At 44.1% G+C, this 27,160-nt stretch overlaps 1 protein-coding gene across 6 annotated transcripts in view; it reads right to left on the bottom strand.

Annotated features, from left to right (window-relative positions):
- The window catches only part of PDE8A (phosphodiesterase 8A), a 523,736-nt gene that overhangs the window by 184,667 nt on the left and 311,909 nt on the right, over positions 1 to 27,160 (bottom strand). For all 6 annotated transcript variants that reach the window (XM_073568515.1, XM_073568511.1, XM_073568512.1 and 3 more), the window contains one exon: positions 18,281 to 18,337. In XM_073568515.1, the coding sequence (XP_073424616.1) occupies positions 18,281 to 18,337 (57 nt within the window). The remainder of the gene's footprint in view (positions 1 to 18,280; positions 18,338 to 27,160) is intronic.

Genomic DNA, 27,160 nt, shown 5'->3' with positions numbered 1-27,160 from the left:
CAGATAATACTCAGTTTCTTCCTGAAAATGATTGCAAGCAAAATTTGGTATTATTATCTTCATTTAATTTGTCTTAAATGGAAAAACACAAAAGAGAATGAGGCAAAAAGCAAAACATTGATCATTTCACACAAAACTCCAAAAATGGGCCAGACAAAAGTATTGGCACCCTCAGCCTAATACTTGGTTGCACGACCTTTAGCCAAAATAACTGCGACCAACCGCTTCCGGTAACCATCAATGAGTTTCTTACAATGCTCTGCTGGAATTTTAGACCATTCTTCTTTGGCAAACTGCTCCAGGTCCCTGATATTAGAAGAGTGCCTTCTCCAAACTGCCATTTTTAGATCTGTTCACAGGTTTTCTATGGGATTCAGGTCTGGACTCATTGCTGGCCACCTTAGAAGTCCCCAGTGCTTTCTCTCAAACCATTTTCTAGTGCTTTTTGAAGTGTGTTTTGGGTCATTGCCCTGCTGGAAGACCCATGACCTCTGAGGGAGAACCAGCTTTCTCACACTGGGCCCTACATTATGCTGCAAAATTTCTTGGTAGTCTTCAGACTTCATAATGCCATGCACACGGTCAAGCAGTCCAGTGCCAGAGGCAGCAAAGAAACCCCAAAACATCAGGGAACCTCCGCCATGTTTGACTGTAGGGACCGTGTTCTTTTCTTTGAATGCCTCTTTTTTTCTCCTGTAAATTCTATGTTGATGCCTTTGCCCAAAAAGCTCTACTTTTGTCTCATCTGACCAGAGAACATTCTTCCAAAACGTTTTAGGCTTTTTCAGGTAAGTTTTGGCAAACTCCAGCCTGGCTTTATGTCTCGGGGTAAGAAGTGGGGTCTTCCTGGGTCTCCTACCATACAGTCCCTTTTCATTCAGACGCCGACGGATAGTACGGGTTGACACTGTTGTACCCTCGGACTGCAGGGCAGCTTGAACTTGTTTGGATGTTAGTCGAGGTTCTTTTCCAACATCCGCACAATCTTGCGTTGAAATCTGTTGTCAATTTTTCTTTTCCGTCCACATCTAGGGAGGTTAGCCACAGTGCCATGGGCTTTAAACTTCTTGATGACACTGCGCACGGTAGACACAGGAACATTCAGGTCTTTGGAGATTGACTTGTAGCCTTAAGATTGCTCATGCTTCCTCACAATTTGGTTTCTCAAGTCCTCAGACAGTTCTTTGTTCTTCTTTCTTTTCTCCATGCTCAATGTGGTACACACAAGGACACAGGACAGAGGTTGAGTCAACTTTAATCCATGTCAACTGGCTGCAAGTGTGATTTAGTTATTGCCAACACCTGTTAGGTGCCACAGGTAAGTTACAGGTGCTGTTAATTACACAAATTAGAGAAGCATCACATGATGTTTCGAACAGTGCCAATACTTTTGTCCACCCTCTTTTTTATGTTTGGTGTGGAATTATATCCAATTTGGCTTTAGGACAATTCTTTTTGTGTTTTTTCATTTAAGACAAATTAAATGAAGATAATAATACCAAAGTATTTGTGTTTGCAATCATTTTCAGGAAGAAACTGAGTATTATCTGACAGAATTGCAGGGGGTCAATACTTTTGGCCACAACTGTATGTCACGAGAAAACAATCTCAGAATCGCCAAGATCCGTTGAAGCGTTCGAGTTATGACCTCATAAAGGGACAGTGGTCAGAATTGTAAAAAAATGGCCTGGTCATTAATGTGCAAACCACCGTTGGGGGTAAAGGGGTTAATCAGTTGAGTCATTCCCCTGCTGAAGGGCTCTGGGTGCTGCCCAGGGAGGCAGGAGCAGGAGGGGGAGGGTCTGGCAGAGACTGGGGGGCCATTATGACCAGTCTCTGCCACACAGGAAAAAACACTTGTCGGGAGTGAGCAGCTCCTCTCCAGAATAAGGAGACAGCTGCTCACCAGACTAAGGCTGGTTTCACATTTGCGTATCTGTGCACAGTGTATGATCCGCATAGATCCGCATGTCTCATGCGTACATATCTTTAGAATGGTGTGCGCAGGAACATGCGTTTGCATGCGTTCACTTGCAGATGAGTACGCATGTGTTGTTTCGATTTGCGGCTAACGCAACATGTTGCATTTTTTGAGGTGTCAAATATGCGCAGCCATACGCATGCGGATGAAGTGAGTCAAAATAACGCATTACTATCTATGGGAACGCATTGGTACACAAGGACATGCATACTTCAGAATGAGCAGGTCCAGGAGCTGGTTTCAGCCACTGCTAAAACAAAGCTGTATAAAAAGAGAGGGTGTGGACACTGGAAGTCCACTACTCTCAAGCCTCTGGAAGCTACAGTATTACAAGCCAGTGGATCTGCTGTGAAGACTATAGATTTCACTCTGGATGAGAGTATAGAAGCTATGAAATTATCTGTATGCCTCTCTTACTGCAGTCAGTACTCACTTCTGTCTCTTTTGCAGCCTTCTTCAAAGATGTCCTCAAGTGAAGACCAGAATTCCTCCAAGAGTGGACAGGAGACTGATGAACTGAGGACATTTGCTATACTGATAGGTATGTATTGACTGTCAATATGACACATGGTAAAATCATGTATTTTCTTTACAGAACAGTTCCAGTGCAGAAGAGCAGGAGCAGTTGACTCGGGCCCAAGTTCCTCAGGTGGAAAGACGGCGTGTAAGTATTCTTGAATGTTTTTGGTTTAAGCGTTTTATCTTTACACGTATTTGACTAATGTGTTTCTTTGATTTCTAGGTTCCACAGCGTGAGGAAGCCACATTGACAATGACCTCTTTATTACGCTGGTGCAAGAGCGAGTAGTGTTATGGGACACCCGTGATCGGCTGCACTCGGACACCGTGGTGATTACACTACTCTGGGAAGAAGTGGCCAGATCGCTGTTCGATGATTGGGACAAAGCCACGCCACAAGTCAGAAATGATTTTTGTAAGTTTTGCAATGTGGTCTGACGCGGCAGTGAACCTGTAAAGGTGCATTGTTTTACGATTTCTTTTTTTTTTTTTTCCTTCTTTCACAGTGAAGAGAGTAAAAGTCCGTTGGCATTCGATGAAGGATCGCTTCAATAAGGACAAGACAGAGGAGAACCAAGTTCAAAGTGGTGCAGCTCCAAAGATTTCCAAATACAAGTACCATCGTAGCCTCTCCTTCTGAGGCCTGAGGTCAAACGCAAGTATTTTTTATGTTGTATTCCATGGTATAACATCTGAATTTTTCTATTCCACAGGATATGTTGGCGGTTTTAAAATTTCTATTTTTTATAGTAATGTTTTTCATTTCTTTTTCACACAGAACCTAGAGCAGCACCACCGAACCTGGATCGTCCTCTGTTGGAGTGGCCCCTCATCGACCAGCCACCGAACAGTCCCAGTCATCCATCAGTGATACCCTTATTATTATTATTATTACCTTTATGCATTATTTGCAGTATATTTTTTACTTTTTAGTTCAAGATATTTGTGTTTTTTGTTTTCTCTGATTAATGGTCATGTGTTAATATGCACTTACATTGTGCATACACATTAACTTACTTTTCTCAGTTCAGATTTGTTTTTTATTCATTTCATTGTGCATTCAGTGTATATATGGGTGTGACCACCCTCTTTCTGAGCTAGGAAAGCCATCCAGTCTGGCCTAAGCTGTTACTAGTGGTTCAGCCGCTCGACCCTTATTCACATTCACGCCACTTGGCAAGTGAAAAGGTTTTAAATACTAGAGTAGGGACTGTCCCACAAGGGTTGCCGTGACATGGCGGGATGGCTTGTACATTATTTTGATCAAAATTATGTTTACTAAATACTCTTATTATTATTATTATTATTATTACCTTTATGCATTATTTGCAGTATATTTTTTACTTTTTAGTTCAGGATATTTGTGTTTTTTGTTTTATCCATCAGTGATGCAGAAGTGGGCATGCTTCACTAGCTGGGGAACAGGCAGCCGGTCCAACAGGTTTTCCCCTCTCCCAGTCCTCTGCCACTGTTTTGTGGGGGTCTTCTCACCAGTGGCAGTGGGCCTGGGACACTGTTCATTTAAGCGCGGTCTTCCAGAATGGGCAGAAGGCGATTGGAGAGAGACTGGAAAGTGCGTTCGCCCATGTGAACACACTTTTCCAGGAAGTGAACAGACGCCTTGATCGCCTGGCTGCCGAACTTCAGAGACTGGCATGACATTTTTTTTTCTCTTCGCCACGACAGCACCCACAGAGAGGGGATCCGCCCCCAGGAACAGGAAACCTACAGAGAGATAAATGGGGCGGTCCCCCTCGCTCCCTCAGTTTCGGTTTCCTGGAAGGAACCCGCAGAGAAGAGGATGCCCGGCCTGGTAGCCGCCCGCGTGCATTATATGAGCAGCGGGGGACCCAGAGCTGGAAGCAGCGATGGGCGGATCAGAATATGGACTCCCCCCTCAGCTGGTAATGCGGGTGAGGCCGCGGCAAAATGGGCCTGGCTCACCTTGGTATGGCATGGAGCCGATTCCAGGATTCCCCCTGAAGGGGTGGCACGCATTACAGAGCGCGGCAGCGCCGGGGGGCTATGGACATCCCTCCCCCCACTGAGATAGCGAGGCCAGGGGAGGTCAGAGTCCTTGAGCTCGCGTGGGTGCAGAGATGCCAGGAGCGCTTAAGGGGAGAATGACATACCTGACGTCAGCGTATGTCCACCAGCGATGCAGGGGCAGCGGTCGGGAGGCGTTCGGTGGAGGAAGAAGCTGGCGTTCCTGTACTGGGCAGATCGACCCCGAAGTGCAAGGAGTACTTCCGGGGCACGAGGAGGCAGAGGACCGCGGTATCGCGGCAACGGCGATCGCGCATGCGCGCTGGGGGGGGGGGGGAAATGGAGGAAATGAGCTAAACCAGGGGGCTGCATAAAAGCACCGGCCAGAGGCACACTGGTGTGCAGCCATGTCGTCTAACGACCCGGTTTCGTTCCAGTTAGCGCAACCAGAGCAATCCTCACATGACGGTGCCAGAAGTGGCAGCACAAGAAGGAGTGACAGCACAAGGAGTGGAAGCTCCAGGAGAAATACTAGTGGACGCTCCAGGCTGAGTGAGCCCATGGAGAAGAAGCGGAAGGAGAAAAAAAAAAAACATCTCACACCTTGCCTCAGCCCGAGTCGCGAACCCCGCAGCCGGTAGTATGCTGACGAAATTCACAGGTGAGTGTTTTTAGTCAAACCCTTGGCTGATGGCGCCTGTTTTTATCTTGTTTCGCACCCCTTAGGCCAAAAGAACCGAAAAGGCAAAAAAACAGGGAATGTGCCTTACGCTCCCAACCCCTCCCAGATGGTCACCCTAAGAGGTTATGCCAGCCCTGTATTGAACAGACACTACCGGAGGAATCCTCGGGAAAGAAAGAAGATATCCGTACAATAATTAGGGAGGAGCTGCGGGCTCTAGGCGGTTCCAGTAGTCTGGGGAAAAACGGAGCATCTAGAGACAAGCTCCTCTCCTCTATTCCCTTGATTAAGGGTGCAGCGGCCTTCCTATCTGACGCCTAAGCCGACACCTTCCGATTATCTGCTAGAGGGGCAGGACCGGCCAATGCGGGCCGGCGGGTCTTATGGTTAAAGTGGTGGAGAGGCGATATGCAGACAAAGAACAAGCTCTGCGCTATACCCTGTCAGGGTAAGTACCTGTTTGGCACAGAACTAGATGAAATCCTGACGAAAGCGGGGGAGAGGAAGAAGGGTTTCCCTAACCCGTATGTTCCCTTTAACAGGAGAACCTTCAAGAAGCCTCCGTTTGGTAGGAAAAAAGATTTCAAATCCCAGGACCGCTGGGGCAATAAGAATCCCAAGCAGAAAGGTAGCTTATTCGGAAAAACGTCCATTCAAATCTGGAGACAGATTCCGGTAGGGCCAATCCACCGATAGGTGGCAGACTGATGCAGTTCAGCTACCAGTGGGGAAAAATTCAGGCCTAAAACTATAATTTGTACGGTACCCGCTGGACTCCTTCGTATTGACTTCTCGGAAGTCCCCAGCGCAGCAGGAGGCTTTGGAAGCGGAGATTACAGCGCTCCTGTCTAAGCGTGTTCTGGTAGATGTTCCAAGACACGAAAGGGGAATTGGATTTTATTCTCCCCTGTTTCTAGTCCTGAAGCCAGACGGCTCCTTTAGGACAATAATTCATTTAAAAAAGGTTAATATGTTTTTAAGGCTGCGCACTTTCAAAATAGAGTCAATACGTTCAGCAATAAAACGCTTGTTCCCTAGGTGCTATATGGCAGTCTTGGACCTAAAGGATGCCTATTACCATCTCACTATTATATGCAGAGAGCACCAGAAATTTCTATGGGTAGCAGTCTGGTTAGAGGGCCGGATACGACATCTCCAGTTTACAGCGATGCCGTTCGGACTATCCATGGCGCCCCGCGTGTTTACCAAGCTAATGCTAGAGGTGATGCCGCATGTAAGGCTGAAGGACACATTAATAGTCCCATATCTGGACGACCTGCTTATAGTAGGGAATTCTGTTTCTCAATGCGAGAACAAGATAGCTGATATTATCTCATCCCTGCAGACGCTAGGCTGGCTAATTAACTGGGGGAAGTCCAGACTGAAACTGGTAACCTGTCAGACGTTCCTGGGCCTACAAATAGACTCTGTAAGTCAGAAATGCTTTCTACCAGAAACAAAAGCATGGGTCATAGTTAACAAGATACGCAGGGCAAGTAACAATCCCACGATGTCCTTAAGAGAGGGTATGTCCTTGTTGGGGTCCTTAATATCATGTATTCCGGCAGTGCAGTGGGCCCAATTTCATTCCAGAAAATTACAATGGGCCATTTTGCAAGAAGCAGATAGACTGCAGGGGTGGTTGGAAGGAAGAATGTCCCTGTCACCAGAGGTAATCAGTTCCTTAGAGTGGTGGTCGAACCCAAACAACCTAGCAAGAGGGGTTCCATGGTGGATTGTCACCTCTAAAATAGTCACCACGGACGCTAGCCCCTCGGGGTGGGGGGCCCAACTAGGGGAAGATATCATGCAGGGCCAATGGTCCGAGCTGGAAGCGGTGGGTTCGTCTAATATGAAGGAACTTACTGCGATATATTATGCTGTGTCCAAATTTCTCCCGCAGCTAAGAGGAACCCACATGAGGGTCCAGTCGGACAATACCACCGCAGTAGCGTACATAAACCGGCAAGGAGGTACGCAATCAGGACCGCTTATGTCTATCACGGAAAGAATCTTGGAGGTGGCTGAATCACACCTCCACTCCCTGTCTGCACTCCACATCAGAAGAGAGGACAATTCCAGGGCGGACTTCCTCAGCCGCCAGACGTTACATCAGGGGGAGTGGGTCCTCATCCAGCACATCTTTGAGATGATAGCGGCAAAATGGGGCAGACCAGAAATAGATCTGTTCGGACAAGGGCCAACAAGCGTGTAGGAAGGTTCGCTTCTCTATCCAGAGCGGACGATCCAGACGTGCTCGATGCCCTCCAAATACCCTGCACGTTCCGGCAGGCCTACGACTTCCCTCCGATGATGTTGTTGCCAACAGTGGTCAGGAATATAAGGGAAGAAGGGGCGAAAGTCATCTTGATTGCCCCGTTTTGGCCCAAGAGGCCGTGGTTCTCATGGCTGAGGGCCATGTCAATATCCGATCCATGGATTCTACCACTACATCGGGATCTTCTCTCACAGGGTCCCCGTTACCATCCCCGAGTAAAAGCCCTGCACCTAGCGGCATGGAATTTGAGAGGGAGCTATTGAAGCTAAGAGGGTTCTCAAATAGTTTGATTAACACCCTTCTACAAAGCAGAAAAGAATCCACAATAAAAATTTACGCTAAAGTATGGAAGAAATTTTTAGCCTTTCACCCAGCAAGACTCTCCAGCGAAGTACCTATTACGGCTATTCTAGAATTCCTGCAGAAGGATCGGGAGTTGAGGCTCTCAGTTAACACTCTAAAGGTTCATGTATCGGCTCTAGGAGCCTTATATAACCAAAACGTGGCAGGCAACAAATGGGTGGCCAGATTTATTTCCGCTTGTCAGAGAGCGAACCCAGTTCACATTCCTCAGCTACCAACATGGGACCTTAGCTTGGTCTTAGATGCCTTCACGCAGGCTCCATTTGAGCCCATACACTCAGTGTCAATAAAATGCCTTTCATTGAAAATCGCTCTACTAGTAGCTTTAGTTTCAGCAAGAAGAGTAAGTGATCTCCAGGCTCTGTCGGTAGATCCCCCATTCCTGTCAGTAGTCCAGGACAGGCTAGTGCTAAAGACGGACCCATTGTATCTTCCCAAAAGAGCTACTAGGTTTCATAGATGCCAGGAGATCTGCCTACCCCTCCTTCAATGACAGCCCGACAACACCAGAGGAGGTTAGATAATAATAATAATAATAAATTTTATTTCTATAGCGCCGACATATTCCGCAGCACTTTACATTTCAGAGGGGCCTTGTACAGACGATAGACATTACAGCATAACAATAATCACATAGATCATAACAGATACCAAGAGGAATGAGGGCCCTGCTCGCAAGCTTACAATCTATGAGGGAAAAAGGGGAGACACGAAAGGTGGGTGGTAACAATTGCCCTGATTGTTTGGACCAGTCATAATGTTAAGTGTGTAATAGTACGGACACAAAGGGCTAATCGATGCATAAAGCATGTGGGAACATGATACGGGGAACCTGGTTATGGTAAAACTTTTGACTGTGCCACACGGGGATAGTTAGGTTAATGTGTTGAGGTGGTAGGCCAGTCTGAATAAATGAGTTTTCAGGGCATGCTTAAAATTGTAGGGATTGGGGACTACGCGTACTGACCTGGGAAGTGCATTCCAAAGAATTGGCGCAGCACGTGTATAGTCTTGGAGACGGGAGTAGGAGGTTCTGAATATCGAGGATGCTAACCTCAGGTCATCAGCAGAACGGAGGGCACGGGTAGGGTGGTAGACTGAAACAAGGGAGGAGATGTAGGGTGGTGCTGAGCCATGGAGTGCTTTGTGGGTGAGGGCAATAAGTGTGTACTGGATTCTGGAGTGGATGGGTAGCCAGTGTAAGGACTGGCACAAGGTAGAGGCATCGGTGTAACGATTGGCGAGGAATATGATCCTGGCTGCAGCATTCAAGACAGATTGGGGGGGGAAAAGTTTGGTAAGAGGGAGACCGATTAGAAGAGAGTTACAGTAGTCCAGACGAGAATGAATGACAGAAACAGTAAGAATTTTTGCAGAGTCAAAGGTAAGAAAAGGTCGAATTCTAGAAATGTTTTTGAGATGCAGATAACAAGAGCGAGACAGTGATTGGATGTGGGGGGTGAATGAAAGCTCGGAGTCAAGTATGACCCCAAGACAGCGGGCATGTTGCTGGGGAGTAATAGTGGAACCACACACGGAAATGGCAGTGTCTGGTATAGGTGCATTAGTTGAGGGAGGAAACACAAGGAGTTCAGTCTTTGACAGGTTCAGTTTCAGATATAGTGAGGACATGATGTTAGAGACAGCGTTTAGACAATCGCCGGTGTTTTCTAGAAAGGCTGGCGTGATGTCAGGAGAAGAAGCGTATAATTGGGTGTCATCAGCATAGAGATGGTACTGGAAACCAAATCTACTGACTGTTTGACCAATAGGGGCAGTGTACAAGGAGAAGAGGAGGGGGCCTAGAACCGATCCTTGAGGAACCCCAACAGTAAGGGGAAGATGAGAGGAGGAGGAGAAGCCAGCAAAATATACAGTAAAGGAGCGGTCAGAGAGATAGGAGGAAAACCAGGAGAGAACGGTGTCCTTGATGCCGATGGAGCGGAGCATAGTGAGGAGGAACTGATGATCCACCGTGTCGAATGCTGCAGAGAGATCCAAGAGAATTAGCATGGAGTAGTGACCGTTAGATTTAGCTGTTAGTAGATCATTAGAGACTTTAGTGAGGGCAGTTTCAGTAGAGTGTAGAGAGCGGAAACCGGATTGGAGAGGGTCGAGAAGAGAGTTATCAGAGAGATAGCGGATCAGACGGGAGTGGACCAGGCGTTCCAGGAGTTTAGAGATGAAGGGAAGATTAGAGACAGGTCTATAGTTAGCGGCACAGTTTTGGTCGAGGGATGGTTTTTTAAGTAGTGGATGTATGATGGCATGCAAGATATCACACCTGGGATGTGAAGAGAGCATTGCTAGCCTACTTAGATAGGACCAGTCCCTGGAGGCAGAGTAGGTCTCTTTTGTCTCCTTACAGGGTAACAAGAAGGGGTCGGGAGTTACGAGAGGCACGATGTCCAGGTGGATTAGAGATGCAATCTCGATGGCATATTCAGCAAAAGGAGAAGACCCTCCACGGGGCATAAAAGCGCATTCTACTCGAGCCATGTCATCCTCTTTGGCCGAGAGGGCGAATGTCCCAATTGAACTAATATGTAAGGCTGCAACCTGGTCTTCTCCATCTACCTTCTATAGTCACTATAGACTAGACTTGTACTCTTCTGAGGATTTAGCCTTTGGCAGATCCGTACTTAACATGGTGTGCTCTCCCAGGTGATTGTCTTTGAAAATCTCTCAGTGGGTGCTGTCGTGGCGAAGAGAAAAAAATGGATTACTTGCGGTAATACTCTTTTGTAGAGTCCACGACAGCACCCGCTCACTTCCCCCCCCTTAATGTATAGATTTACACGAGGTTTTCTTTGGTGGTGGAGAATATGGTTAGGGATTAATCTGTAGATTGGTGTAGCAGACGTAGGAATATGTTAGAGGCGAATGGCTTATCTGGCAAGTTGACTAAAACATGTATGGCGGTTCCTCCTTTGTTCTCTGTAATCCAAAACTGAGGGAGCGAGGGGGACCGCCCCATTTATATCTCTGAAGGTTTCCTGTTCCTGGGGGCGGATCCCCTCTCTCAGTGGGTGCCGTCGTGGACTCTACAAAAGAGTATTACCGGTAAGTAATCCTGCTTTTCTGGTATAGAGCGGGGCATGTCAGAAAACCTTACGCCTGAACTCCAGCTCAATGTGATGCAGGCCTGCCAGGCTGCTTACAGAAAGGCAATGTAGCAGTCCGGTACTACCAGCAGCCATACATAGCATTTTCAACACAGCAACAAGGGCAGTGGCAGAAGACGGCGATCTATCCTCCACCACCAAAGCTGGACACCAGGGATATTCCACCACTACCAGAACAAAAACACTTTTTTGGGAATCAAAAAATATATATTTTTAAAAAAATTTGAGGTGAACATGCAATCCCCTTAAAACCAATTTTTATTCAATAAAGGTTGAAAGACACCTTCCCAGTGAAAGTATTGGCAAATGTCACCAAAATAAAGAAAGACCTATTCTGAGATGCTGCAAAACCCTGATACTAGGTCTATCTGATATCTGCCTGACTGTGGAGGTTGGCACCCTAAGAAACGATTTTGGCGCGCCCACTCAACGAGGACTATCCCTCACGCCCCTACCAGTTCCTGGTTTTACAGGTGGGAAACAATGTCAGGATAGTGCAGAGATGAGATCTCAGAATGCCCTACATACAATGCAGAAAATCCCAGACCAAAATAATCAAAAGATAAAAACCAAATGAATCCACATCATGATACCTAAAAACCAACAATATGTCCAAAAAACATGATATTCAACACCAATAGTCCCACTCAGGGGTATACAAAAATATGTAAAGATTCTAAAAAGGTCACTTATGTGTGGAGGCACCCCGACGAGTTTTCCCGCCGTAGCGGTTCATCAGGAGGTATACAAGATGCTGCTGATGTCCATAATGCCATATCCCATGATATTTAATGGCGGTAACAGCTGTCAAAGAAGGTTGGATTTAAATAACCACCCTAATTAAACGCCACAGTGAGCCCCACCTACCCTATCCTCGGCGATCAAATCACATAGGAAGACACATATTGCTGAGCCCCAATATGCAAATATAATAGCTAGTAAACTTACACAGATACAACCGGAAGCATGCTGTCAGGACCCGGCGTGCGCTCCACAGTGGAACGCATACACAATAGCCTGGGACCTTCCGGTATCATGACCTCACTTCCGGTATCATGCACTCCAATCTGAAACGCAAACCAATGAGTTTGAGACGCTTCATTTCCCATAGTGCAAACTTCACACCCTATGGGCGCCACTCGTGCCCTCCCACAAATCAGACACAGCTCCAAGATATTATTGGGTCAGAAAAACAAACAATAAGCATATTGATACTAAATCTCAGGAGCTAACTCATATTGGGGCAGAAAATATAGAAATTAAATTAATAAAGTACGCAATTTGTGGATACATAAATATTGCCATACAATGTGGCCTATGTCATACAGACATGCTCCGATAGACCAAGTAGATAGAGTCCCCCACAAACATCAATTGTATAGGACACAGTTAGTCAACCAGGACATTTCTTCATATAAAGCAGGTACCGTATATGACACACTCGTTCATCACGTCAGGGGAGAGGGACTGCAGCCTGAAAATCCACTCGCACTGACGTCTCAAAATAATTTTATCTAAATTTCCTCCCCTAGTCCTTGGCTTAATCAGCTCAATCATACTGAAGGTGATATCGCTCACACGGCTTGATGCACAGCATTCATATGTCTGGCGACTGGGGTATCCCGCTTATTTTTAATATCCCACAGGTGTCCTCCCACCCTCACCCTCAGTTCTCTAGTGGTTTTACCCACATAATCCAAAGGGCAAGTGCATGTGGCTTTATAAACCAAACCTGTCGATCAACAATTTCCAAAATCTCTAATGCAGAAGGTTTTCCCATTAGTCGATCTAGTAAAGGTTTTATACTGAGACATCATTATGCATCTAGAGCAGTTGCCGCATTTAAAAAAGCCCAGAGGCTTCCTATCCAGCCATGTACCTGCCCCAGTTGGCCTCTGAAAAAAGCTATGTACAAGCCGATCTCCTATAGATCTCCCCTTCCTATACGTGACACTTGGTTTTGGCGAGATAAGACCTCTCAAGTTGGGATAAGCCAACAACATGCCCCAATGTTTTTTGAGGACATGGTAGACCCTATCAGATTGGCCATCATAGGTCCCAATAAGTCTATCCATGTTATCATTGGGTTCTGTAACAGAAGGGAGGGTCTATTCGCTACTAAAGCTTCATGTTGTGGTCCATTTAGTGCCTGTGGGGGGTACCCTCTCATTCTGAACCTTTTATATAGATCGTTCGCCTGTTTCCTAAAGCTACCTAACTCGGAACAGTTCCTCTGGATCCTAAGGAACTGCCCCCTAGGTATTCCCCTTTTTAAAGGCACTGGGTGGTGACTTGTCCATCTCAGTAAGCTATTCGTTGCGGTTGGCTATCTATATGTACATGTACTGATACCACCATTAGCCTTCTCAGAAATCGTCAAATCAAGAAAATTGATGCTTGTAGCATGACACTCAGATGTGAACCTCAAACCAACCGTGTTTTTGTTGATACTCTCAATAAAACGGTGGAAGTCCTCTTCTGGGCCAGATCAAAATATAAAGATGTCATCAATATATCTGGCCCAGAGGTTAATAAAAGGGTTCCACCACTCCTCCTCCCCAAAGATGTGAGTTTCCTCCCACCATCCCAGGAAAATATTTGCGTATGTGGGGGCACAAGGGCTCCCCATCGCGGTTCTCCTGAGCTGGTGGAAGTACTTGGTGTCAAAGAGGAAGTAGTTCCTAATAAGAACAAAACTTAGTAGTTTCTCAACAAAAGAATTATGTGTCCGACATTCCACTGCTCTTGTATGTATTGGTCGGCACAAAACTGAACCTCTTCTGCAATAAGACATTCATCCCCAGATAAAACGTGCGATGACAATTTCATAATTTGTCCTTGATCTATACGGCCTTCTCCTCAGATCGTACCCCATCGTTGGACCCCTGTCCAAAAAAGATTTCCCTGGAGGAAGATCTGGCTAGTCCCGTGTTTGAGACTCTTAAATGAGGCTCCACGGACTTTATTTGCATATTCGTATTTCCCAGGGAGCATTGCACCTAGGATTTCACTGATTGAGCGCCTTTGCCGGCTGCCGCCGTGTTTTCTTTGACTGGTCTCCCTGAGGTCAGTGATTGTTTCGTAATGTTGGTCTACTAGGCATTGCTCCCACCTAGCCAGAATCCTACTCCACACTGATGAGGGGCAACACCCCGAAACAGCTGTCTGTGGATGGATGCCTTGCCTTGGTATTTCCCTTGTCATATCTGTAAACTCGTAAAGAGCTGGACATTGACTTAAAGGGCCACTTAATATGGTGGTTTCCGAAAGGAGCCACCACTTGGCTGGGTCCTACCCTGGAGGAAGATCTGGCTAGTCCCTTGTTTGAGACTCTTAAATGAGGCTCCACGGACTTTATTTGCACATTCAAAAAAAGATTGTGGCAGAGATGAGGAAGACCCTGATGACCAATATTGTGCCCCCCTTCCTGTACTTCTTTGCCTGTACGGTTTTCTTGGTGGACGCCATCTTGATTTATTTGGTCTACCTTTCCCCCTCGTTCACTATCAGAGGTGTTGATATAAGAAGACACATCCGTTCCCCACCTAGTACTCGTATGCCCTGTTATCCTTAAACTCTGCAAAGTCACGAGTAAATTGAGAGTGCTTATGGTCCTTGAGATTGGTTTGAAACTTTTCCACTGATGTTTGAAGGATACTCTCCCTTCTCATGAAGTCAGGGTCAGACTTAGATTTTTGGACCCTCTCAATTAGACTGTTCAATTTTTTGGTGGAGTCTTCAAATAGTTTTTTCTCCTCAATAGGAAGGAGTTGCATGAAAAGGATGGATGATTCAATAGACTGCTTTGTCCAGGCCGCTAATAGATTAGGGCTAGCAGTTCGGGGCGAGGGTTGTATATTTATACGTAGACCCTTAGGTACAATCTTGTTTTTCCCACCACGATTTAATATTTTCTTTATATGCGAGATAGAGGTCTTCAAATAGGGTCTTTAGAGAGGAGTTATCTATGCTCTCTGGAGATGAATTCGTGGAAAAAACCTGATTGGCATCCTGCGCCCATAAATCTGTGTTAATGGGGGCCGACGAAAAAAACTGGCCATATCAGAAAAATTTAAAATATCAGAACAAAAACACTTTTTGGGGAATAAAAAAAAAAAGTCTTTCTCCACTACCCAGCTACACCACGATGCTGAGTCCAGCAGCACGCCAGTCTGAAGCCACCACCATGCAGAGTCCTGAAGCAACCACGATGCCGAGTCCTGCAGCAAGCCACCCACAAGCCATCATCATGCCGAGTCTTGCAGCACGTCAGCCTGAAGCCACCACTTCCACACACCCAAGGAAAAAAAGCAGAAAACAGATGCCCAGTACCAGCTCAGCACCAGAAGAGGAAGACTAAAAGCACCAAATGTCGCCCCAAAACTGTCCAACCAATTCCACCCTCACCTACCAATGTGTCTCTCCCTTCCCACAATTCCACTCCTAATGTGTCTACTCCCATTCATGACCTCCCAGACCCCATGCATTTTATAGGCCCTTCCCCTGGGACCCCTTTATCATACACACATGGTAGCCACTCATCCCAGCTACACACCCCCCACATCCACAAGATCTCACCCTCCAACATACCACAAAGCTAATTATTTATTGTTCAATAAAAATGTGGTTTTGTTTGTACAATCACTGTTTTCTTTGTCTCGTTATGTGCCACAAACACACACGTGTATATTGTGGAGGTAAAAACGGGTGTTTCACTAGAGGGGTTTTATTATTAAAGTCAGCAAACATTACAGGTACAAAACATTACAGGTACATAACATTACAGGAACATGTTAGCGGTTAACCATTTCGTCTTGCCATGCCACACGTCCATGGAAATTCTCCTGGAAAAGCATTGTCCTATCGAACTCATGCGCATAAATAACGCAAACGCATGCCAAAGCGCATGCACACAGGTTTTTTTGGCATCTGATGCGGATAAAAAAACGCTGCGTTAGCATGCGTTTGCGAATGCAAATGATACGCTGCGCACATATACGCAAATGTGAACTTAACCTAAGTGTGATTCCTAGGACACCATGCAGAATGCAGACAGGGAGTACATTACACACTTTCGGCATCCTGGACACACACAAATTAAGCAGAAAGCCCAGACAACCCCTTTAAGGGCTAAATGGGAGTGACTAGAGGGCATGCAGACAAGCAAACTTGTATACAGGAAGGGAATGTCTTTTCCACTTTTGCATTTTTTTTCATACATACATTTGTTTTTTTTTATTTTTGGATGTCATACGAATATCACTATTTTTGACACATATTCCCTCTTTGGCCGAAATAATAGGCCTATATATATATATTACACACTAACATAGGTTTGATACATTGAACTGTGTGTGTGTGTGTTTTGGTTATTATTGTACATTGTAAATTAGAGGACAAATTTGCATTTTGCCAGGGCACTAGAGGTTAGACATTAGCTCTATTATAAGCATGTTGTGATCTGTTTACAGAGCTAGTTTTTTTTATTGGCTTTTTAAATAATATATGTGATCTGTCTGTATTTCTGATATTCGATTAATAAACATATGCTATTAAATATAGTGCTGTGGAAAAGTATTTGCACCCGTCCCGATTTTCTATTGTTTTACATGTTTGTCACACTTAAAAGTTTCAGATCACCAAACAAATTTAAAATAATAGACAAAGATAACACAAGTAAACAAAAAATGCAGCTTTTAAATGAAGGTCTTTGTTATTATTGGAAAAAATAATCTAAACCTACAGGGCCCTGTGTGAAAAAGTGATTGTCCCACCCCCCTTAAAAGATAAACCACAGATAATTTATCACATCTTTGGGAAGCAGAGTTCAAATTCCCTAGCCACACGTATCAGGCTGGATTACTGCCACACAAGTTCTCAATCAAGAAATCACTTAAATAGGATCTGCCTGATAAATTAAAATAGACCAAAAGATCCTCAAAAGTTTGATGTCATGCCACTATCCAAAGAAATTCTGGAACAAATGAGAAGCAAAGTAATTAAGATCTATTAGTCTGGAAAAGGTTATAAAGCCATTTCTCAAGCTTTGGGACTCCAGTGAGCTACAGAGAGAGCCATTATCCACAAATGGTAAAAACATGGAACAGTGACAGTGGTGAACTTTCCCAGGACTGGCCAGCTGACCAAAATTACCCCAAGAGCACAGGAACGACTCATCCAAGAGGTGACAAAAGACCCCACAACAACTTCCAAAGAACTGCAGGCTTCATCTGTCTTCGTTAAGGTCATGACTCCAGCATAGGAAAGAGATTTGGCAAAAATGGCCTGCATGGCAGAGTTCCAAGATGAAAATCACTGATGAGTAATAACAAAGGCTCATCTCAGTTTTGCCAGAAAACATTGTGATGATCCCCAAGACTTTTGGGGGAATACTCTATGGACTGACGAGACAAAAGTTTAACTTTTTGGAAGGTGTATGTCTCATTACATCTGGCATAGAAATAACATAGAAATTCAGAAAAGGAACATCATACCAACAGTAAAATACGATGGCACTACTGTGATGGTCTGGTGCTGCTTCTGAACCTGGAAGCATTGCTGTGGTAAATGGAACCATGAATTCTGCTGTATAACAAAAAATCCTGAAGGAGAATGTCCAGACATCAGCTTATGACCTCAAGCTGAAGCGCACTTGGGTTATGCAGCAGGACAATGATCGAAAACACACCAGCAAGTCCACCTCTTAATGGCTTAAGAAATACAAAAGACTTTGGAGTGGCCTAGACAAAGTCCTGACCTTAATCCGATTGAGATGCTGTGGCATGACCTTAAAAAGCTGGTTCATGCTCATAAAACCCTCTAACGTGGCTGAATTACAACAATTCTGCAAAGATTAGTGGGCCAAAATTCTTCCAGAATGTTGTAAAAGACTCATTGGCAGATATCGCAAACGCATGATTGCAGTTGTTGCTGCTAAGGGTGGCCCAACCAGTTATCAGGTTTAGGGGCATTCACTTTAACTCAAGGCCCTGTAGGTTTGGATTTCTTTTTCCATTAATAATGATCTTAAGTAATGTAAACACAAAATGCAGTTTTTAAATTGTGTTATTTGTGTCTAATCTTTAAATTTGGTTGGTGATCAGAAACATATAAGAGTGACAAACATGCAAAAGAATAGGAAAATCAGGGAGGGGCAAACACTTTCACGCCACTGTAGGTGATCCCTTCTCTGGCATGCTTCTTTGCCTTTATTCATTTTAAATCACAGATTGATGACGCATCATCTACTGTATGTACATGTTTGTATATTGGCTACATAGCGTACCTGTGCACCTCTACATTAATTTAAAACTAAGGGTGTCCGGGCCAAATTTTTTTTGTAATACCTTAAGTTGATCTTGGTGGAGTCTCATCGGACCAAACTGCACCTCTGTTACAGCTGCCTATGAGAAAAATAAAACAATAGATTTAGACTGGAGCTTCATGAAAACTACAAACATTCAGTAAAATACCAAGAGACAAGAGTTTGCAAGTACATGGGTGCACACTAAATATTCAGCTAAGCCACAAGGCAGAGGCAATGCCATAACTTGCAATATGCTGTGATCATACACAAATTCGAGAGTGATCTGGAAAGAAGCAATGTTACTCAATGCTTTTTGCTTTCACTGTGCTGTTCCCATAGCCATCAATAAACAATTATTGAATGTTTCATTGACATGCGATAAATGTCTCATCAGAATCCCCCTTTATGCTAATTAATCTCCCAGAACTGGAATCAATAGTTTTGCTCAATGACACATTATGATTCAGCAAATAAATGTCAGTCCATTACCTACACTGTGTAAGGTGAACGAAAAAGAAAAATGCTGAGATTTAGGAAAGAACAAGACCATAAACTCCCCTCTATAGCATAAATGCCTTGGCTTCCATACATCAACACAAGTATTATACATGAATCAAACTTGAAACAATACAAAAATGATAGTTTGCTTTTGTGATGTATTGCAGACATTTCCTTCACACGACAGTTGTTGGGTGACCCAGGAGCAGAGAATGCTTCATCCTGTCCCTACCGCTAGGGGCGCCCTGTTCCCCGGATTATTTCTGATGGTGAAGAAGCCAGGGCCACATAACTTGCCTTAGCTCCTGAATCCACCCTCAGTCTGTACCCTTCCCCCACCCAGGGAAGAGGGGAGTAGTAGCATACCGTAGTACACCAACAAGGTAATACGAACAGGTGTAATGAAAAATACCAAACTAACACATAACAGAGGGATGCATCAGGGAGTGGAGGATGGTGTTAAACCAAAGTAGGAAAAGAATGGGAAATATTACAAACTCAAAACCCAGCAACAATCACAGATAAATCCACCAACCTCCCTGTCTAATTATCCTCACCAACAATCTCCAGCCATGCAGCAAGCTACTCTGACAAGAAGTGCTAGCCAGGGCCCAGATTATATAGGGGATAGGAGTGATTAACAGTGCACATCTGAGAGCCTTTGATCCAAGGAGCTCTCAACTGAGCAGATTAACCCCAGCACTGACAAAAGAAATTTGCACCTTTCAATACGAAGGTGAAGTGCTTCCAATCCTTGCAGGAGTAAGAGAAATCAGACACTGCAGGCTTTCGGCTCCTCTCTGTCGTGGTAAAAAAAAAAAAAAAAAAAAAAAAAAAAAAAAAAAAAAAATATAGAATCCAGAAAATTTCTTTAAATTATAGCGCATGATTACATATAATGCCCTTACATTGCTAACTGTCACGTGGACCCGTCCTGTGTGACGCGACCCGCAGGCCGGTAACTGTAAACAACAAGACGCGGCACGTGATACAGTCCTGTGTGACACAGGCCGCAGGCCGGTAACTAAAACAACAAGACAAGGGGAAGGGAAAGCAATTACAACGGTAGGCCCTGCGATAGGGAAAGGGGACATGGAGACCTCCTGCACTCCCCCGAGTCAGTGTCCCTAACACTCCTAACGTTCCCTATGCCGGTTCTGCACCGGACGCCGCTCAGGATACCTGTCGCCCTAGCATGCTCTACCCCTATCCCTTGCTAGGGAGCTGGGTGGCGCAGGCACTGGCCCCACCGCTGTACTAATACACACTAAGGAAAAACACATACAGGGAAACACCACTTAGCTTTACTCTGTTGCACTTGCTCCTGGCAACAGAGTCCACCACCAGAATGCAGCTCTCCTCCTGAATCACTGCCACCAAGCTCTGTCAGAGCTACAAGGAAATCCCCTATGACTCCTTCCACACCAGGGCTAAGACAGTGCTGCAAGGAACGCTCTCCAGCTCCTTCCTCCACCAAGGATGGTTGAAATGAACACTATCACCAAAGCTGATTGCAACACCTGTGACTCTTTTTATAGCAGAGCCAGCAATCACACCTGCATTATAAATGTGCACTTAACTAAAGAAACAGAGTGCAATGACGCTCACCACCACCGGGGGCAAACACCACACAAGCACAGCTTAAGGAAAAAAAAAAAAAAAAAAAAAAAAAAGATTATCTGTGCTTTTATCTGTCCTGATCCCGCATGGATCATGACACTAACTCTACTCTACTCACCTCTTTAATCATTAGAGACAGAGCAAAATTTGACCTTAATGTTTGCATTTTTATTTTTTTCCTCCTCTTCCAAGAGTTAACACTTTATTTTTCTGTCCACATAGACGTATGAGGGATTGTTTTTTGCATGAGGAGTTGCAATTTTTTTCTGCTCACTTGAGTTTACCAATCAGGTTGATTCCCATTATATTTTGATAGATCGAACTTTTATAGACACAGTCATACCACATAAGTATTTGGGTCTTTTTTAATACACGTCGTCAAAATTTTTGGTAACCCTCGTTTAATGACAGGAAAAACCCACAATTGTGACAGAAATAACTTGAATCTGACAAAATAAATCAAAAATCTATGAAAATGAACAAATGAAAGTCAGACATTGCTTTTCAACCATGCTTCCACAGAGTTTTTAAAAAAATAAACTCATGAAATAGGCCTGGACAGAAATGATGGTACCCTTAACTTAATATTTTGTTGCACAACCTTTTGAGGCAATCAAACGATTCCTATAACTGTCAATGAGACTTCTGCACCTCTCAGCAGGTATTTTGGCCCACTCCTCAAGAACAAACTGTTCTCCAGTTGTCTCGTGAATGAAGGTTGCCTTTTCCAGATGGCATGTTTCAGCTCTTTCCAAAGATGCTCAATAGGATTTAGGTCAGGGCTCATAGGCCACTTCAGAATAGCCCAATGTTTTCTTCTTAGCCATTCGTGGGTGTTTTTATCCTAGTGTTTTGGGTCATCATCCTGTTGAAAGACACATGACTTACGACTGAGACCAAGCTTTCTGACACTGGGCAGCATATTTCTCTCTAGAATCCTTAATAGGCTTGAGATTTCTTTGCACCCTGCACAGATTCTAGACACTGTGCCAGATGCAGCAAAGCAGCCCCAGAGCATAACAGAGCCTCCTCCATGTTTCACAGTAGGGACAGTGTTCTTTTCTTGATATGCTTCATTTTTCAGTCTGTCAACATAAAGCTGACGTGACTTGCCAAAAAGCTCCATTTTTGTCTCAACTGGCTATAGGACATTCTCCCAGAAGCTTTGTGGCTGGTCAACATGTAGTTTGGCAAATTCCAGTCCGACTTTATGATTTTTTTTCAACAATGGTGTCCCTCAATGGTCGTCTCCCATGAAGTCCACTTTGACTCATACAATGATGGATGGTGCGATCTGACACTGATGTTCATTGAGCTTGAAATTCACCTTTAATCTGTTTATAAGTTTTTCTGGGCTCTTCTGTTACCATTTGTATTATCCGTCTCTTAGATTTGTCATCAATTTTCCTCCTGCGGCCATGCCCAGGGAGGTTGGCTACAGTCCCATGGAGCTTAAATTTCTGAATAAGGCCTCATACTCACTGGCGATAAAATCGGACGATTGCAATCCGATTTTAAATCGGATTGCACTCTGACCAATGATAGTGAATGGGTGACATCTCACTTGCGATTTTTTTTCTCATCCAAAATCGGTCTGAGAAAAAAAAAAAAAAAAAAAAAAAAAAAAAAAAAAAATCGCAGCATGCTGCGATTTGCAGCCATTTTCGACAATACAAGTCAATGGGTGCAATTAAAAAAACGCACCAAAAACGGACCATCCGTTTTCCATCTGTTTTAAATGGATACATTACCATTCTGTGGTATAGAACACTGTAAATGGTCCTGTAAATGACTGTAGAAAAAGAGTTCGTTGGAAAAAAAACGGATTGCAAACGGAAGGAAAACGGATAGAAAACGGATGGAAAGATTAAAAATCGCATAGAAATCGCATGACACTCGCATAACACTCCACCCTTTTTTACAGTCCAGAAATCTGACCTTTTTTTAATCGCCAATGGGTATGAGGCCTAATATGTGCAACTGTAGTCACAGGAACATCAAGCTGCTTGGAAATGGCCTTATAACTTTTACCTTTAACATGTTTGTCTATAATTTTCTTTCTAATCTCCTGAGACAACTCTTTCCTTAGCTTCCTCTGGTCCATGTTGAGTGTGAAACACACCATGTCACTAAACCGCACAGTGAGTATCTGTAGCTCTCTATACAGGCCCACTCACTGATTCCAAGATTGTAAACACCTGTGAAACTAATTAGTGGACACACCTTGATTTAACATGTCCCGCGGAAGTTACCGCGAGAATTCCATTCTGCAGGAAAATCGCATTTTTAATTCCCACGAATCCCGCGGAAAAACTAGCGATTTGCAAACGTAATTAGCTTGCAGAATGCTAGCGTTTTCCAAGCGATTTGTAGCATCGCTTGGAAAACTGATTGACAGGTTGGTCACACTCGTCAAACAAAGTATTTGAGGAGTGTGACCAACTTTTTACTATTGAGGCTGCCTATGCGGCATCAGTAGTAAAAAGATATAATGTTAAAAATAATTTTAAAAAAATCGGGTTATATTCACCTTCCGAAGTCCCGCGCAGTGTCCCCAGGCCTCCGCGATGCTCAAGCAGGTCCCATTCCCAGGTATGCATTGCGGCGATGAACTTTGATGACGTCGCGGTCTCACGAGACTGCTACAGTATCGCGAGACGCAACGTCAGCAAAGGTCATCGCAATGCCTCACTGGGAACGGGAGCTGCCGCATGAATCGCTGAAGCCTGGAGACGCTGCGCGGGAAATCGGAAGGTGAATATAACCCAATTTTTTTTATTTTAATTCTATTTTTTACAGGGATATGGTACCCACAGCACAGAGGACAGTCTCCTCTCCTCCGGACCGTGGGTACTATCCGCAATTGTTCTGCTTACTTTTCGCATGGTGGGCACAGCCACATGCGGAAAGTAAGCAGAACAATGCATTCCTATGTGGGCTGAATTGCCGCTATTCCGCAAATTAACCCCTTCACCCCCAAGGGTGGTTTGCAGGTTCATGACCGGGCCAATTTTTACAATTCTGACCACTGTACCTTTATGAGGTCATAACTCTGGAACGCTTCCATAGATCCCGGTGATTCTGACATTGTTTTCTCGTGACATATTGTACTTCATGTTAGTGGTAAAATTTCATTCAAATAACTTGCGTTTAATTGTGAGAAAAACGAAAATTTGGCGAAAATTTTGAAAATTTCACAATTTTCCAACTTTGAATTTTTATGCCCTTAAATCACAGAGATACAGCACACAAAAAACTTGATAACTAACATTTCCCACATGTTTACTTTACATCAGTACCATTTTGGAACCAAAATTTTTTTTTTGTTAGGAAGTTATGAGGGTTAAAAGTTGACCAGCGATTTCTCATTTTTACAACACCATTTTATTTTTAGGACCACATCACATTTGAGGTCACTTTGGGGGGTCTATGATAGAAAATACCCAAAAGTGACACCATTCTAAAAACTGCACCCCTTAAGGTGCTCAAAACCACATTCAAGAAGTTTATTAACCCTTTAGGTGCGTCACAGGAATTTTTTTGAATATTTAAAAAAAAAAAAAAATGAACATCTAACTTTTTTTCACAAAAAAAATACTTCAGGTTCAATTTTTTTTATTTTACCAAGGGTAACAGGAGAAATTGGACTGCAAAAGTTGTTGTCCAATTTGTCCTGAGTACGCTGACACCCCATATGTGGGAGAAAACTACTGTATGGACACACGTCGGGGCTCGGAAGGGAAGTAGTGACGTTTTGGAATGCAGACTTTGAGGGAATGTTCTGCGGGTGTCATGTTGCCTTTGGAGAGCCCCTAATGTACCTAAACAGTGGAAACCCCCACAAATGACCCCATTTTGGAAACGAGACCCCCTAAGGAACTTATCTAGATGTGTGGTGAGCACTTTGAACCCCCAAGGGCTTCACAGAAGTTTATAATGCCGGGCATGAAAATAAAAAAAATCGTATTTTTTCCACAAACATGATCAATTAGTCCCCAATTTTTTTTATTTTCCTAAGGGTAACAGGAGAAATTGGACCCCAAAAGTTGTTGTCCAATTTGTCATGAGTACGCTGACACCCCATATGTGGGAGAAAACTACTGTATGGACACACGTCGGGGCTCGGAAGGGAAGCAGTGACATTTTGGAATGCAGACTTTGATGGAATGGTCTGCGGGTGTCATGTGCGTTTGGAGAGCACCTGATGTACCTAAACTATTGAAACTCCCCACAAGTGACCCCGTTTTTGACACTAGACCCCCACGGAACTTATCTAGATGTGTGGTGAGCACTTTGAACCCCCAAGGGCTTCACAGAAGTTTATAACGCTCGGGCGTGAAAATAAAAAAATCATTTTTTTTCCACAAAAATGATATTTTTGCCCCCAATTTTTTATTTTCCTAAGGGTAACAGGAGAAATTGGACCCCCAAAATTGATTTGCAATTTGATCTGAGTAGGCTGATACCCTACATGTGGGGGTAAAACACTGCTTGGGCACATGGCAGAGTTTGGAAGGGAAGGAGCACCATTTGACTTTTTCAACTCAGAATTGGCTGGAATTGAGATCAGACGCCATGTTGCATGTGGAGAGCCCCTGATGTGCCCAAACAGTGGAAACCCCCAATTCTAACTCCAACCCGAACCCCAACACACCCCTAACCCTAATCTCAGCCCTAACCCTACCCCTAATGGAAAAATGGAAATAAATACATTTTTTTTATTTTATTATTTTTCCCTAACTAAGGGGGTGATAACGGGGGGGTTTGATTTACTATTTATGGCGGTTTTTATGTTTGGCGGCTGTCACACGCTAAAATATGCTTTTTATTGTAAAAATAGTTTTTGCATCACCACATATTGAGAGCTCTAATTTTTCCGTATTTTGACCCACCGAGTCATGTGAGGTCTTATTTTTTGCGGGACGAGTTGACGTTTTTATTGGTACCATTTTCGGGCACGTGACTTTTTTGATCGCTTTTTATGCCGATTTTTGGGACGCAGAATGAACAAAAACCAGCGTTTCATGAATTTTTGGGGGGGTGCGTTTACACCGTTCCGCGTGCGATAAAATTGATAAAGCGGTTTTATTCTTCGGGTCAGTACGGTTACAGTGATACCTCATTTAGGTTTTTTTTATGTTTTGGCGCTTTTATGCAATGAAAAGTATTATATATAAAAAAATAATTATTTTTGTATCGCTTTATTTTGCGAGCTATAACTTTATTTTTTTGCGGATGATGCTGTGTGGCGGCTCGTTTTTTGCGGGACAAGATGACGTTTTCAGCGGTACCATGGATATTTATATGAGTCTTTTTGATCGCGCGTTATTACACTTTTTGTTTGGCGGTATGATAAATCATTTTTTGCTTCATTTTTTATTTTTATTTTTTAAGGGGTTCGCTAAAGGGGTTAACTAATGGGACAGTTTTATAGGGCGGGTCGTTACGGACGTGGCGATACCCAATATGTGTACTTTTATTGTTTTTTTATTTCTAAAAAATTGATTTATTTGGGGGAATATTTTATTTTTTTTCTAATTTATTTGGCGACTTTTTTTAATTTATTTTAACACTTTTTTTTATTTTTTTTTTTACTTTATTAAATAGTCCCAGGTGGGACATCACTGTCCTGTGACAGATCGCTGATCTGTCACATCACAGATCACTGTGACAGATCAGCAATCTGTCACAGGCACTGCAGAAGGCTTCCTCATGCCTGCGCTTTGCAGGCACTGAGGAAGCCAGCTTCCTGCAGGCCCCCGTCGCCATCTTGGATTCGGGGGCCTGCAGGAAAGGAGCCCCCGGCAGCAGCGCTGCACATTGCGCTGCCGTGGGGGGCTCAGGGAAGCACGGAGGGAGCCCCCTCCCTGCCGATGCTTCCCTATAACCCCCGGTACACCGCGATCATGTTTGATCGCGGTGTGCAAGGGGTTAACGTGTCGGGGTGATAATCAGCTGACACCCGGCCGCGATCAGCGGCGCTCACCACGTGGGCGCCGCTGATCGCGGTAGACGTACTATCCCGTCCATGGGCATAGGGGCCCGGGTCCCATGGACGGGATAGTACGTCTCATGTCAGGAAGGGGTTAATGAGCATGCTGCGTATTTTTCCGCAATGCGATTCCGCCAAGGGAAAATCCGCAGCATTAGCACAACATTGCGGAATCCCATAGGATTGCAAGGGATGCGTTTTTTTGCGCTCTCGCGGCAAAATCACGCGTTAAAAAACACTGCGAAAACGCAAAAAAACTGCAACGTGTGAACGCAGCCTAAAGGTTTTCTTCCCCACCACTAAAAAAGTGAGGTACTTTAAATTTATGACCTTATAGGTAGTAGAGAGACTTTTGAAACAACTGTATGGCGGAATGCGAGGAAAAGCGCTTTTGATGCCATAGAAATCCCACATCAAATTAACAGCGGCAATATCCACACAGATATTGCTGCATTTACTACAACACAATGGTGCAGCTTTACCACTGATCTGATCCTTTGCATTAAAAAAGATGAAATCGGTGGTGAATATCTGCAGCATAAATAGACACATTGTTCATGTAAAAGCCTCAATGTTGATCAATTCACGCTGTGGATTTTCTCAGCATCTGGTTGAGATACCATAACATCTAATCCCCTACACTGGTGCTATAAAGCATTGCTTTCGTGGTTAATAAACATCAGGTGACATTGAGTTGGCACCAAAATGTGGGCATCAGCTCTTTATAGAACATTAAGTGTACCATCTTAAAATATGATAATATAGGGGTATAATTTATCACACAATTGGTGGTCTTGTAATTATTTCTAT

Source organism: Dendrobates tinctorius, unplaced genomic scaffold (genome assembly GCF_039654945.1).
Source record: "Dendrobates tinctorius isolate UK_male_01 unplaced genomic scaffold, ASM3965494v1 ptg000022l, whole genome shotgun sequence".
Classification (NCBI taxonomy): domain Eukaryota; kingdom Metazoa; phylum Chordata; class Amphibia; order Anura; family Dendrobatidae; genus Dendrobates; species Dendrobates tinctorius.
The sequence above is the reverse complement of the archived record's forward strand: the minus strand, read 5'-3'. Positions and strand labels throughout refer to the sequence as shown.